Consider the following 14,670-nt stretch of genomic DNA (forward strand, 5'->3'; position numbering starts at 1 on the left):
GTTGTGTTGTGAACTTTTGCAGAGCGTTTCTGTATTTGGTTGTGTTGTGAATATTTGGAGCACACATGTGTTGTGAAACTGATTAAGATGTTTTCTTAATTTGCGGGTGTTTTTTCTATTTGCATGTGTTTTCTTCAGCTGCAGCGCGTTGAGCTCTCTCGGCCACCGTACTATTCCCATGTGACTTTGCACACATATGGTGGGGTACTTAATTTTGACATTCTGCTGTAGCAGCTCAGTGTTAGGGGTGGGGAGCAACCATGATTAAATAATGCTTAAAAACAATGTCCATATAAAAATAAAAGATAGAAACACATACACGTTTTAAACTGAATTTAATTACAGATTATCAGGAAAATTAACTGGTAAAGGCCTGACCAGGGGTGTGTTTCCCGTACAATGTCATAACTCGCTGCTTCACAAACATAGTATGATGCATCGTTGAAGAAATCAACTAGCTAGTCATGACTGTTTTCCAAAACCACATTGTCGCAAATTGGTTGTTCAACCACATTGGTTAATGATGTCTCGCAGGTGGTGGAGTAAAAACTACTTTTAATTAATATGTTTGCGATCTAATTAATGCTAGACGTTTTGCTGGAAATTACGGACTTCAAATTCAAATTTTTCTTAGTTATTTTGCTTTTGTTTATTTTTGCTATTCAATCATAGGCTTGTTTTTACGTACTAGAGCACGTTTGCACATGCACTCTTCAAAAATGGTACTTTAAATCTCTTGACAAACTAACAGACGTAAATGACATTTGTATGTATTTTAAATAAAAGATACAGAAATCAATTATATTCAATGTCAGCTTGCTTATTTTGTTTTCACACAAGGATTTATTGTCATGCAAAGAAGAAACTCTGCTTCTAACCACAGGTCGAGAGCTGTCGTTCCAACCACACAACTTTGCAATGCTCTTTGCGAATGTTTGTTGGAACTATGGTTTCGGAAAACACAGACTCGTTGAACTATGCTGATAACGACGGAACTTGCGACCATAGTTGGGTAACGATGCTTTTGGGAAACACACCCCTGAATGAACAAAGAGCTAGTTATTAGCTATGATGGATTTGATCCAGTCAGTGTATCGACACACCTCAGCATAAACCCCAGGAAAGCCTGGTTTAGCACAGCCTTCACCCCAGGAAACAACACCTTTCAGTTTCGTCTTGCACACCACAGGGCCACCAGAATCCCCCTGAGAAGAAAATTGGAAAATGAAAAGGACAAAATTGTGGTTTGTATAAAAATTTAAAATGCATATAAAAAGGAAGACTGAGTCAATAACATACCTGACACGAGTCTTTGCCTCCCTTCATGAATCCAGCGCAGAACATGTTTTCAGTTATTTTTGCACCATATGCTCCCCTACACTGCGCTCTTGAGAGTACAGGCAAATTCAAACACTGCAGGACAGAAGCAGTGTGAACTGGAAAAAGAATATGAACAGTGTTAAAAGTTGTATAATGACTGAATGCACGTTTAATATCTGACCATATATAAGTGTAAGAAGATTTTAATTATTCAGCCATCTCACCTCCAGTTTTGCCCCATCCAGAAACCAAGCACTGCTCCCCTTCAGAAGAGCAGCTGGTTGCCAGACGGATCGGCTTCACATACTTGTTGAAGATGGCAGGCTTTCTCAGCTTGATCAGCATGATATCATTGTCATGAGTCTGACGATTATAGTTTGGATGACGAATCACCTTCTCTGCATCGATCTGCTGCTCTGTGTCTTCAGTAACAGACACGTTGTGCTTTCCCAAGTAGACGTCGAGATAAAGAGGTCTATTTGACAAGGAATATTTTGCTCAACTCTAATATATTTATTCTATTAAAATATTGCCAAATTTCAGTGTACACATTTAGAAAGAGGAAGCAGTAACAACCAGTTGCTAATCGATTCCTTAAAAAAGGGACTTCATAAAGAAAAAGGAAGGTGAGGAAATAGGTTTCATGAGGAAGTAGGTTTAACATGAAACAAAAACAAAAAATACAGGTTAAAAAGGGAGGTTATATACTCACATGAAACTGCAGTGAGCTGCAGACACAACCCATCTTTTATCAATCAAAGATCCTCCACACTTGGTATGCCCATACAAGTACACTTGCCAGGGCTGGGAGTGGGGCGGACATTCATAACCTCCAATGATTTTATCACCTGTGCTGTAAACTTTATTAAAAAATGAATTGTTCTTTTATTAATGCAAAATCAATCAATCAATCAACTTTTATTTATATAGCTCAATAAAAGCAACAGTAGTTGGCCAATGTGCTGTACAACAGGATAAATATCTAAAAAACAAGAAAGACCGCAAAACAAATGATAAATGGAGTTTACACTGAAAACACCAATCAAAACATTCAACATTAAAATCAAGGACAGTTGTAAGCCTGTGAAAAGAGGCAGGAAAACAGACTCTGTGGATACTAGTCTTAGGGGTAGAGTAAGACTATTCCACAATTTTGGAAAAACAATAGAAAAAGCACGGTCACCCCTTGTCTTAAGTCTAGATCTCTGAACCATCAGCAGTCTTTGTTGAGATGACCTTAATGAGTTATTTACTTTCAAAAGATCAGAGAGATATTTTGGAGCTAATCCGTTCATGGCTTTAAAATCAAAAAGAAGAATTTTAAAATCAATTCTGTAACAAACTGGCAGCCAGTGCAACGAACGTAGTATTGGGGAAATATGATTAAATTTCCTTGTGCCTGTCAAAAGTCTGGCTGCTGCATTCTGAACCATCTGAAGACGACTAATATTGGATTGACTCATTCCAATATAAAGAGAATTACAATAGTCAAGTCTAGATGAAATGAACGAATGGATCACTCTCTCAAACTCTGCAAATGTTAAAAAAACTCTTAGCCTTAGATAAGTATCTTAATTGGAAAGAAAAACTAGATTTAACTACAACATTTATCTGTTTATCAAATTTAAGAGCAGAATCAAAAATAAGTTTTTCACAGAGTGTTTTACATAGGGGACCAAATCTCCCAGGTCGCCATCAGGAGTAACAGAAACAATAACCTCAGTTTAGCTCTCGTTTAGATGCAAAACATTTAAGGAAAACCAGGACTTAATATCAGACAAGCATGCTGATAATGAACTTAGGCCCTTTTTGTTATTTTTCTTTAGGGGCAAATAAATTTGGGTGTCATCAGCATAAAAGTGGAATGACACGCCATGTTTAGAAAGGATAGTCCCCGAAGGGAGCATATACAACGAGAACAGAGCAGGGGCCAGAATGGAGCCTTGAGGGACTCCATAATCCAAAACAGAAACAGAAGAAGAGAACCCGTCAAGACAAACAGAAAATGTTCTAGCATTCAGATTTAAACCATAGGACCAATCTCGAGTGCAACCTCCAATACCCAAGAATAAGAATTTTGTGGTCCACAGTATCAAAGGCAGCACTTAATTCTAAGAGTAAGAGTATCACCGAAGTAAGAGTCAAGACAAGAAAATATCATTAAAAACTTTTAATAAAGCTGCTTAGTACTGTGATATTTTCTAAACCCAGATTGGAATTCTTCAAAAACACTATTTAACTCGACTCTGCAGTTGTTCCAAAACAACTTTCTCTAAGATTTTAGAAATAAATGATAAATTTGAAATAGGTCTATAATTGGAAAGTATGGTTGGGTCATGCTTGGGTTTTTTAAGTAGGGGTTTAACGGTTGCATGTTTTAGGTATTTAGGAACAACACCTGTGAGAAAGGACTTATTTATTATATCTAAAATAAAGAGACTATCTATAATAAATAGTAAAACTATCTATAATAGTCTTTCTAAAGACTATCTATAATACATATAGGCTAAGTGTAGGCATAAACTAACAATTGTCATGAATCATGACTAATAAGAGATCTACATACCCACAGCCACAACCAGCAAAGTGAACACAACAGTCTTCATTGCAGTAAAGGAGAGAAGGACTGCTCACAGCTTTAGAGCACTTCTGCAAAGTTCAAGATTAGCATTCATGTTTTTAAGCGATCGATTTAACACACCTACAGAACCAGCCAATAAGATCACAACAAATGATTCGGAAGTAAAAATATGCATGTGGGACAACATTTATCTAAAGTTTATAAAAAAAAGAAGATATTGTTTTACTTTTTGTGTGACACAACTTAAGACAGTGAAGACTTTTTATTATGTACATTTATTGTTTACTTAACTGTTCAATTAATACAAGAGAAATTCTCTAATTAATAGCACATACTGATGGGCTGACTCAACAACACAAAATAACAATCTGAATAGTTAAGTAACACTTCAGTTTATAGTAAAGACAACATTAACTATTCTGTAAGAAAACAATAGACCCAAATTGAACAAACCAATATTCTCACTGAGATTTGAAGACACCAAGTAAGTGATATGAAAATGACAAGGTTATTTCTAGCTAGCTTAAAACAGTGATTAATGTTAGTAATCAGATATTAATGCCTAATAAACCAAGTCCTCTCAAATAACAATGTGTCTAAAATACACCTCTACTCCACAAGGGGTCCACAGGAAAAAAAGCCAAATCAGGCAATCCACTGATTAAACCAACATGAATCAAACTTTTGAAAAATTGTTTAAAAGTAAATCCCACACCAGTTTTGTATTTAGTAATTGTCGATGGACTGTTCTTACTGAGACAGTCTGATCTGATCACATCCTGCATCTTACTATATCATTAAAGAGTTGCTCTGTTTTGTTTATATAAGCACTTAAACAATAAATTAGCGTATAGCGTAAGGTGACAGGTCGTCGAGAGATAGTCATTTAGAAATATAGCCTAATTATGTGTCAAGTTCCATTTTGTGTAATTATGCGTTATATATGGGTGATTCTGGGCACTTTTATGTACTTTGGTCATATTTTTAAAAATACATACAATTTTGGACAAAATCCTATTTCTTTTTCAAACTAACAATAAAACCTCCTTAAAAACTTTTTACTACCTTTCTGTTATGATTTTTTCATACTTTTCAACCTCCTTATAGGTGTCAAAATCACTGTTTTATCCTTGTCGCACACCCAGACTTTTTAACTTCAACAATGAAAATATAAGTAGTCATAAAAGTATGACTTATCTGGTAACTATTAATATACCTAAATTAAGCACTAGTAAAATAATTAAAATACATTATAGTATTTAATGTGAGACCACCATCAATATGACTTTTTATACAAAATATAGCTGTCGCACAGAATTGGTGTCATTTCCACCACAACACTGTAATGTCCCTTTAAAAAGTTTGTGTGAAAGATTGTTTAGGTGGTTTCTATGGAAATGTTCAGAGACATCAGAGCACATGTTGGACATGGAGGCAATTTTAAATTTTCATCAAGAACAAAATAAGAAAAATCAAGGTAAATATTGCTTGATCAGTTAATATATTTATTCTACGTCATTTCCAAACATGCTGTACCTTCAAGGGTATTTTTAAAAAGTTAAAAAATGTAAGTTAAATAAGAGTATTTTACATACATGAAATGATAAGTATTAATTCAAAGCTAATCAGTGAAGCTATCTTCCATTTTTTCACAAAAAACTACAGAAATGTAATTTCCACCACAGTCATTTCCACCACACTGCCCTCTGTGGTGGAAATGACAGCATGTGGTGGAAACATGCTGTACTTATGGTACAGCATGTTTAAACTTTTTTTCACAGCATGTTTTGACAGCATGTTTCCACCACATGCTGTCATTTCCACCACAGAGGGCAGTGTGGTGGAAATGACTGTGGTGGAAATTACATTTCTGTAGTTTTTTGTGAAAAAATGGAAGATTTTTTTCCAAGGGTGTTTTTAAAAAGTAAAAAAAAATAAGTTAAATAAGAGTGTTTTGCATGCATGAAATGCTGAGTATTAATTCAAAGCTGATCAGTGAAGCTATCTTCCATTTTTTCACAAAAAACTACAGAAATGTAATTTCCACCACACTGCCCTCTGTGGTGGAAATGACAGCATGTGGTGGAAATGACATTTATGATTACAAAGTACAATTGATATAGATTGCAAGAGTAGATTGACTTTGTGAATTGAGTTTACTGAGTGTGATGAGTTTAAGAGTTTTTAAAAAAAATATTTCTCTAAATATTACTGTTTCTCTACATTCACGTTAATTCATTGTCATTTCCACCACCACCCTGTCATTTCCATCACCACACACATTTTTTAAAAACATTTAAAAAGTTCTCATCACACATTAAAAATGTATCCACAATTTACGAGATCATGCTCTACTTAATATAAAAATTCAAGTTATTTATTTTCTAATAAGCTCTTGCCCAAACCAATATTAAATTTCAGAGTGTGACAGGTGTACAGTTCACCATTTGGTCCTTAGGGCAGTTAATTTATCTCACTGACAAATGTATAATTATTGTACATTGTGGAAAAACTGATAAAACTAGTTACAAAAATGATCTTAGACAATTCTTGAGTGGCATAAGTTATTCTGTTTTTAAATAACAGCTGTATATAGAGATGTGGTGGAAATGACATTTGTTCATTGCAGGTCGGAAAAAATGTAAAATATTAACAATTTCTCTTGTAATCTAAGTTTGTCCTCTTACAGACCTTAAAACTAGACAAATTATTTAATCTTATGAGACTGTGTTACGTGACTTTTGAACAAGTTTTTTTTATTCAACTTCACAAGCCTAAACGTGCCCCTAGTTGAAGAAACGCCCATATACATTTTCTGATCATAGGCAGAGGGTGAACCAACTCCAGGGTAAGTATAAAAACACATTTAACTCTTTTGTCTTGTCAACATTCAATAAAAAAAAAAAATTCATCACAAGAGTTAAAAATTATTCAATCTCTTTTTTTTTTTGGTAGGCCAGGTCATTGCTTTAAGTAGACCCAAAAGTGCAGTATTATCTGAAAACTTTTGTAGTTGACGAGACAATCAGATTTAAAAAAAAGGGGAAAATATGGGCTCCTGTTTTGGTTAAGATGATACCAGACAATTTATTATTAAGTCTGACAGTGAGATTTAGATGATATAATCTGGGATCCATGCAATAGCTGAGTTGTACAATTTAAAATTCAGTAATTTATTAGCTAAAAGATGTGCTTGAATTGTATTGAAAGCACTAGAAAAAACATAATTCTTACAGAATGAAGTACACCTTACAGCTACAATGTTAGTACAGTCACAATCTGTCCCTGAAACCGCCAGTGTGGGTTACACATCGATTGCAACAAAACAACTCTTAGCTTCTGAGAAAACTTTAGTCCAATTTCTTCAGACCGTTTGGTATTTGGTGGTGTGGAGTTTAGAGAAGTGAAGAAAGAAGTAGATATGTTCACACACACACACACACACACACACACACACACATACACACACACTGTCACGGCGGCTCGCAAGCTGCAACAAAGAAGGAGACAACACGTTGGATAATGATCAAAAGGAATAACATTTATTAAAGTAATAGGAAAAAGATGAAACGAAAAGAAAACAAACAACTGAATCCGGTGTTGTGCTGAATTTCGACCCCCGCCAAATTATTACCCCCCTAGCATTGGTAGGTTTAGGATTAGTTGTGGGGGAGGGGTTAGGATTATGGGTGGGGTTAGGATTAGGAAATCAGGTACTGACTTCAAAGACAGCGGTAATAATTTGGCAGGGGGTCAAAATTCGGCACAACACCGGTACAAAACCGTCACGAGGATGGGAGAGTGTGCGCCGTCACAGCTGAAGGGAACTGCTTAAAATTGCCGGCATCAGCTCCAACACAGGTGTAACTCCTCAGTCATAATGACGTCACTCACCCTAACTCCATCCTGAAAAACAAACAACCCACAAATATGACCCATACTGGGTTCATAACACCCTCCCCCATAGAAAAGGGTGTCCATTTATGAAACCCAACCTAACCCTTCATCCGATATCCCCCCATACTGGAAAACACACACCACTCCGTATTATTCCCAATGTCAAATTAGATAGGCTAAATTAGAACAGAACATACCTTTATAATAAATGTAACCTGGGTGAATTTGAGCAATTGAATGTAGTGTAAGTAAAGTACTTAACTAGAACAAATACTCACAGCATTAGGCAGAGGAGGATCAGTCTCTTGGAAATGCTGAGAACAGTCCACTAACAGGCTTTCCTCAGCTTTCCTTGAGGCTTGTCACATTTTTTTACAGTCTATGATTCTGTCACGCAAACTGAACTGTCAATTATCTTGTCAAAGATAAAATCCTCCACATTAAATTTCCAACCTTATCGAAGAGAAATGCAGAAGCACTTTGATCTGCAGTCGCGGGTCTTTCATGCAGAGAACTCTCCGCATATTAATGCACAATGATGCATTTAAAAGTTAATAGCCAAACAGATCTTTATAAAAGTCCACATTGTTATTACAGATGAAATATGACATTAAATAAATATTTTTCTATCAGGTTAAACTTTGATTAGTCACCCAAACCTTCATCTTGATTAGTCACCCAAACCTTCATCTTCTCACCGTTGCTCGCGCATGTTTGTTCTTATATTGTTTTATGTGTTAAGATGCGAGCAGTAGCGGTTATAATGTCAACAAACATGCAACACATCTTAACGACGACGTTAGCCTGCCAGTCGTTAATGTTTCAAGGTAAACCACTCTCAGAGATCAAGCGAAACACCTCTAAACCCAGAGACCTGGATTATTGCGAAGGAGTGTGCGTGTGTGTCTTTTTATCCATGTCTTGAAACTGGATCTAAATCCGTACAATACGGACTCTCTGCAACGGATTCCTCCATAGACGTATTCTCCATGTTTATTTTCTGCCCTCCGTCTAAAACCGCGCTGCCTTCTCGTGTCATCATAAGTAGTCCTTACCCTATACCATGTGTCAAAATGATTGATGGCTTCCGGTTGACCTTGACCTTTCCGGTCGCCCTTCCGGCCTGTATTGTTATGGATTGACCTATTGACCCTACCTATTCCTTCAATCATGTGTTTTGACAGGTTGACCTTCCGGGGTCCTTCCAGCATATGTTGTTATGGTTTGCCCTATTGACCTTGCTAGTCTTTGATCATGTGGTTTTGACAGAAAGTTTTGCCCTATTTGAACCTTTTTAGCCCTAGATCATGTGATTTTGATGGGTGTTTGTATGACAGAAAGTTTGAAGTTGGTGTCAGGTTTAGTTATATGGGTTTCTGTCTGGGTATATGTTGTCACAGGCGCTCCCTCCCACCCTTTGCATGTGAGCTCTGACATCTGAAATGTGCTGTTCGGTCACTGTGATGTTGCTGATGGTTTTGAAGGCGCTGTTATATATATATATATATATATATATATATATAGGATATGTGTCAGCATATCCTCCGCATTCCAGAGCATTGTGGACCCCTTTGGAAAAGTGAGAAGACTGTTTTTCCTGAATGCCTCACCAGCCAGAGTATAGTGTGTGTGTGTGTGTGTGTGTTTGTGTTTGTCATGGGATTCCCTCTCCCAGCCTTCGCATTTGAGCTCTGACATTTGAAACGTGCTCTTCAGACAGTGTGATTAAACAATGGCATACAAAAAACATTCTATCCTTTAAAATAATTATCGTGCTAATTAAACTAAAGTTGAAAACATACTGTTCTTTAAAAGTATACATGATATGGTTATAAAATAATATCTTGCTAATTTAACTAAAGTTGAAAAACATTCTATTCTTGAAAGTATATAAATTAATTGCTTATAATATAATATAAAATCACAGAGTGGTTCTCTCTTACAGCACCACCTGACGGTCTCTGACTCCTAGGGTTTATTCAGCGATCAGAATGAGACATTGTGTTAGTGCTAAATTTATTTCAAAGTTTAAATGATATCTTTATAAAATGTTTTCTTTTATTTTTTTATATTTTTTTTAATTAAATTTAATACATTATTAGAAGTCGTAATAATGTTTATAAATTCAATACATTATTAAAAGTCTTAATAAAAAAGTCTCTCAAACAGAGGACCCCGTGACACCCCCCCCCCCCCCCCCCCCCCCCCCCTCCCCCCCCCCCCCCCCCCTTCTGCTCCTTCGCATTCCAAAGGTAACAATGAAACTGTGAAGTGTATCTCACACTAACTAAAGTTAAAAAAACATTCTGTTCTTTATAAGTATATAAATGAAATGGTTATAAAAAATATCTACTGAAACCAATTGTTTTAGATAAACAAAAATAATAAAATCCATCTTACATAAATCATTCTATTCTTTAAAAGTATATAAATTATATAATATAATATAAAATCACAGATTGGTTCTCTCTCTCTCTCTCTCTCTCTCATTTAAAAGCATAACCTTAAAAGTTTAAATTAGATCTTTTAAAATTAAAAGACTGTTTAAATTAAATCTTTAAAGTTTGAATACATTTGTATCTTCTATTTATCTTTTAGAAGACTTATGTATGATATAAATGATTTTGCTTAAATTTAACCCATTGTATTATTTTTACTAAACAATGTCTGTTCAAAAAACTGTACTTAGTCGTCTTAAATCTCATTTAATCTCATTTTTGTCCATGCGGGGTTTTAAATGTTTATGGTGGGGGCTTTCCATAGCTATAATGAATTTTGTACCGTACACCTAAACTAGGTGTACCTAAACCTAAATAAATAATTTAATATCATTTTGTGCACACACATGGTTCTAAAAAATGAACTAATCTCTATTTTAAATTACATTATTATTATTAATAACATATGTTACTAAAATGTAAACAAAGTTTTAGCTAAATAAATATATAAATAAAAACACCTTACAGCCCCAGATCCTTCAGAGATAAACCACAGTGTGATCTGAAGCTTCAGGAAACAGGGTATCAGACCAGATGAGTCTCGGGGGACAATGTCACAGTAAATCTAGTCTGCTAACGCCTTTTCAGAGTACATCCAGAGTTTATACTAAATTCATTTAAAAGCATAACCTTAAAAGTTTAAATCAAATCTTTAAAGTTTTATGAAAATCATATCTTCTATTTATCTTCTTAGAAGACTTATGTATTATTTTTACTAAACATCGTCTGTTCAAAAACTTTAGATTGTTGAAAAAGTGTACTAAGGCATCTTAAATCTTATTTATACAAAATATTTCAAACAGTATTTTTGTCCATACAACATGTTTGTCACAATGTTTTGTTGTTGTGTTGTTTTTAAGAAATCCGAGGACTCCACGTTGCTCTTATTTAGACTAAGTTGTATCATTTGAAAAATCACCACACAATTTCAGAGACGCGATGTGTGATAAGTAAAGTTGGTCTTGAGCGAATATTTCATTTTACTTGTCTTAATTCAAAGCATGATCTTACTGGTAGCTATGATCTATTACACGTATAAGATCATTTTTACTTGTATCTCCCGAACTATCCTTAATCAGTGCGGAAACATTTCTGAGAATATACTATCGGTTATCTACTCAAAATATATGTAGAGGTTTAAAATCTGTCTGGTGGCTGCATGAACAGTCTTTGGGTAGAGCTATAGCAGGAAGCATGCCCTTTGACCTCCTCAATTTTGTAGTCTTTTTTTCTTTTTTCTTTTGTTAAAGAACCTAAAAGTTAGTCCTCCCAAAAGAATTTCTCCCATCTAGCGGTGAAATTCTATTTTGCATTTAAACGAATAGTGCTCTCTAGCGCCTCGCTTTTTCAAATGCGGTAGCACATCATCGAGTTTAACTATACATGTTCTACCGTTATGCTGCCTATATAATGATTTACACAGCCAAGCAATACAAAAAAGCTTGTCATTTAGACCGTAACTTTGACTTACCTGTCGAGAAGAAAGCAGGCACCCTTTCATTAGCTCTTTCCACCTGGGAAAAGCTATCCCGATATTTATTTACATCCCGATAAATTAAATTTTTGCTTTTTGGCGACGAGGATTCCTTCTCCTGCATAACTATGATCCATCATTATATTGTACCGTGCAGTGCAGCCTTTCAAATGTGCCGGGGGCAGTATCAACGCCTCCCATATGGTCTAGCGGTTAGGATTCCTGGTTTTCACCCAGGCAGCCCGGGTTCGACTCCCGGTATGGGAAGACAATTTTTTTTTATATTGCCAATAAAATTCAAGTTATTCAAGTTCATCAATAATCATTTTTAGTTATTCATAGTCTTAGAGGCCTACACGAACTGCAGAAACAAGCAGAAGATATGTAAAAACTCAGTACTGAATCATTTTCACAAATACAATTATATTGAATTCAGAAAATTTCACTATGGAATATTTACTTTATCTATCATAATTTCATAAAATTTTCCATCTCATAATTATGACGCATAGTCATAATTTTAATTTAAACTTTTTAAGTCATAATTTCAACTGTTTAAGTCATAATTATTACTTAACTCAGAATTACAATCTTTGTCAATTACGCCTTTTTTAATGTAATACTTAAAACGTTTTTAAGTCATAATTTGGTAGTACTATTTTGATGGTCCTTTTGAACGTGCTGTTGACTATAGTAGTGTCGTACCTGCATGTCCACTAACTCGCTTATGAGAGTCAGAGTGTGTAAAGTAAACTCTCATTATTGTTAGTAGAGTATTAGTGGACTGGTAGGGTTAGAATAAGTTGAGATATAGTTGAGTTACTTATAGTCAGTAGAATATCTGTTTGGGACCATCACAATAAAGAGTTAGCAGATATTAAGCACAGTCTATTTTTTCAGATGTTTAAATGACAAAATACAATTTTTTCAACCGAGTGAATCTACACATGAGAGGCCTTCAGAAGTCATAACTTCAGGGGTAGGCCAGTTGGCGAAAACACTGCGTGTGTAAAAATCAAATACTCTATTACACTTTTCAAAGGATAATCTAGCTTTAAAGTTAGAATAAAAAGTTAAGTGTCACAAAGTCTGACACAAGGCCATTAACTGGTTCTTTTTGTTTTATAAATGTATTTTGCTTATTTCTACAAACATCAACCTGATAAATATGGACTTAATACACGATTAAACAAGATAATCATGCTACCCAATACGTCTGACACAACATTTTTAATATTTTTTTTTTTAAATACAATCAAAAATACAAAATTAAAATATTTGTACAATTTTGACAGTCCTACATAAATGCAAGTTGATGACTAAGTTTCAGTCATAGTGCAACCACGCAATGTTAGATTTCTCTAACATTGCGAGGTCTCGCTCACAACGCAAAACGTTGTGGTGGCTGATCCAGGCATACCTTTACTAAAATATTATGGAAGTCATTGTACTGTAATTGTAATTTAACCATATTTTATTTACTAATATTATGGCTTCAAGTTGATTTAAAGTTTTTGGTTGTGATTAACTACCTACTAACATCCAGCACAATCTGACCCCAACATCTGACCCCAAATAAACGAGATAATGCAATGTTCACAATCTACACTATAGTTAGATATTCTCCTACTTAGTATCTTTGGGTGTATTTTTACACGCCATAGTGATGCAAAGTTCCACACCCTATGGACTAACTTTAAAACATAATCTTTATACAGGAATCACACGTGGCCATGTAAGATTCAAAAGACCAAATCACTAAGAATTTGTGATACACAAATAAATACACAAAAGTTTCCAAATGATGATGCTGGTTTTACTCCACTAGATTTAGTCATCTTGTTGGACTGTATGTGTTTTAGGTGAAGACATTTCTTTGAGAGCCATTTATAGAAATAAATGACGATTAAGAATTTAAGCGATAGTTTGAGAACTACATTGATTTAGTGCAACTTTCCCTCTTTCTACGAATCACACAAAGTGCATGCTGTTTTACACTGTCACCCCCCTTTTTTGAGTAGACATGAAAATGCACGTCAAACTTAAATGGTTGTAATTAAATAATGCTTTGGATCATAGACGTACAATTGGTCTTGTTTTAAAGTAGACATTTGGTAGAATTTTGTAGCATTGAAAGAAATTAAGAAAGTGAAACAAAAAAAAGTTATAGAAGTTTGAGTTTATGGAAATATACAATGTAAAAAAAAATATTATTCATATTTTATATAAAATATATATTTTTAAAACCTGGGTGACTCTAAAACTGCAAAAAAAAAAAAAAAAAATCAAAGTCAAAAATCTGAACAATTTGTGTTTCAAAAATTAGGTTGATATCTCAAAAAATGAGCTTTCAGTACCAAACTTTTTCACTAGGTGACAACCAGACTCCATTACTGCCCATATAAGGGTGCCTCCATTTCCATATGTGGTTTGAGTGATCTGAACCATTATTTTCATACAATTTATGAAGTAGACATTCTATTCAGAAGTAATATGGGAAGTTTGGCAGATTTTGATATGAATTCAACCTCTAAGAAACACATAAAAAGAACATGTATGCGCGCTATAGCTCGCTGCCACATCACAAATGGTGAATCTATTATTTTTTTCTTTATATTTAAAACATTTTCAGACCCTTTTTCTAAAAATAATTGAATGGATGCTATCTTTTGAACTCTTGGCATGAAAACAAACTGAGGTTTCTACCATTCTTTCATGATTTTTTCATGTTAATTGCTATTTCAAAATAAAGGTCTGAACACGCCTTAGGAATATGAAAATATTCTTGTTGCAAATTGATAAATTACGGATCCTCTGTAATTTTATTTTGAAAATCAGTCACCAAATATGAAAACTAGATATTGTAAGCTTTCAAATGATATATAGTTTGTCAAGATTAG

General features: G+C 34.6%; 1 protein-coding gene across 1 annotated transcript; it reads right to left on the minus strand.

Annotated features, from left to right (window-relative positions):
* Positions 1–318: 318 nt before the first annotated feature.
* On the minus strand, positions 319–3,988 carry LOC311089776 (trypsin-2-like). Its single transcript, XM_084124743.1, has 5 exons — positions 3,887–3,988; positions 2,033–2,180; positions 1,545–1,795; positions 1,300–1,436; positions 319–1,205 (listed from the first exon to the last, which is right to left on the minus strand). Exons 1-5 carry the CDS (start codon positions 3,924–3,926, stop codon positions 1,056–1,058), a joined length of 726 nt encoding a protein of 241 aa, XP_083980869.1. The 5' UTR covers positions 3,927–3,988; the 3' UTR covers positions 319–1,055.
* Between the last annotated feature and the right edge of the window lie 10,682 nt (positions 3,989–14,670).

The sequence above is a fragment of the Abramis brama genome (assembly GCF_963993115.1).
Source record: "Abramis brama genome assembly, chromosome: 9".
Taxonomy (NCBI): Eukaryota; Metazoa; Chordata; class Actinopteri; order Cypriniformes; family Leuciscidae; genus Abramis; species Abramis brama.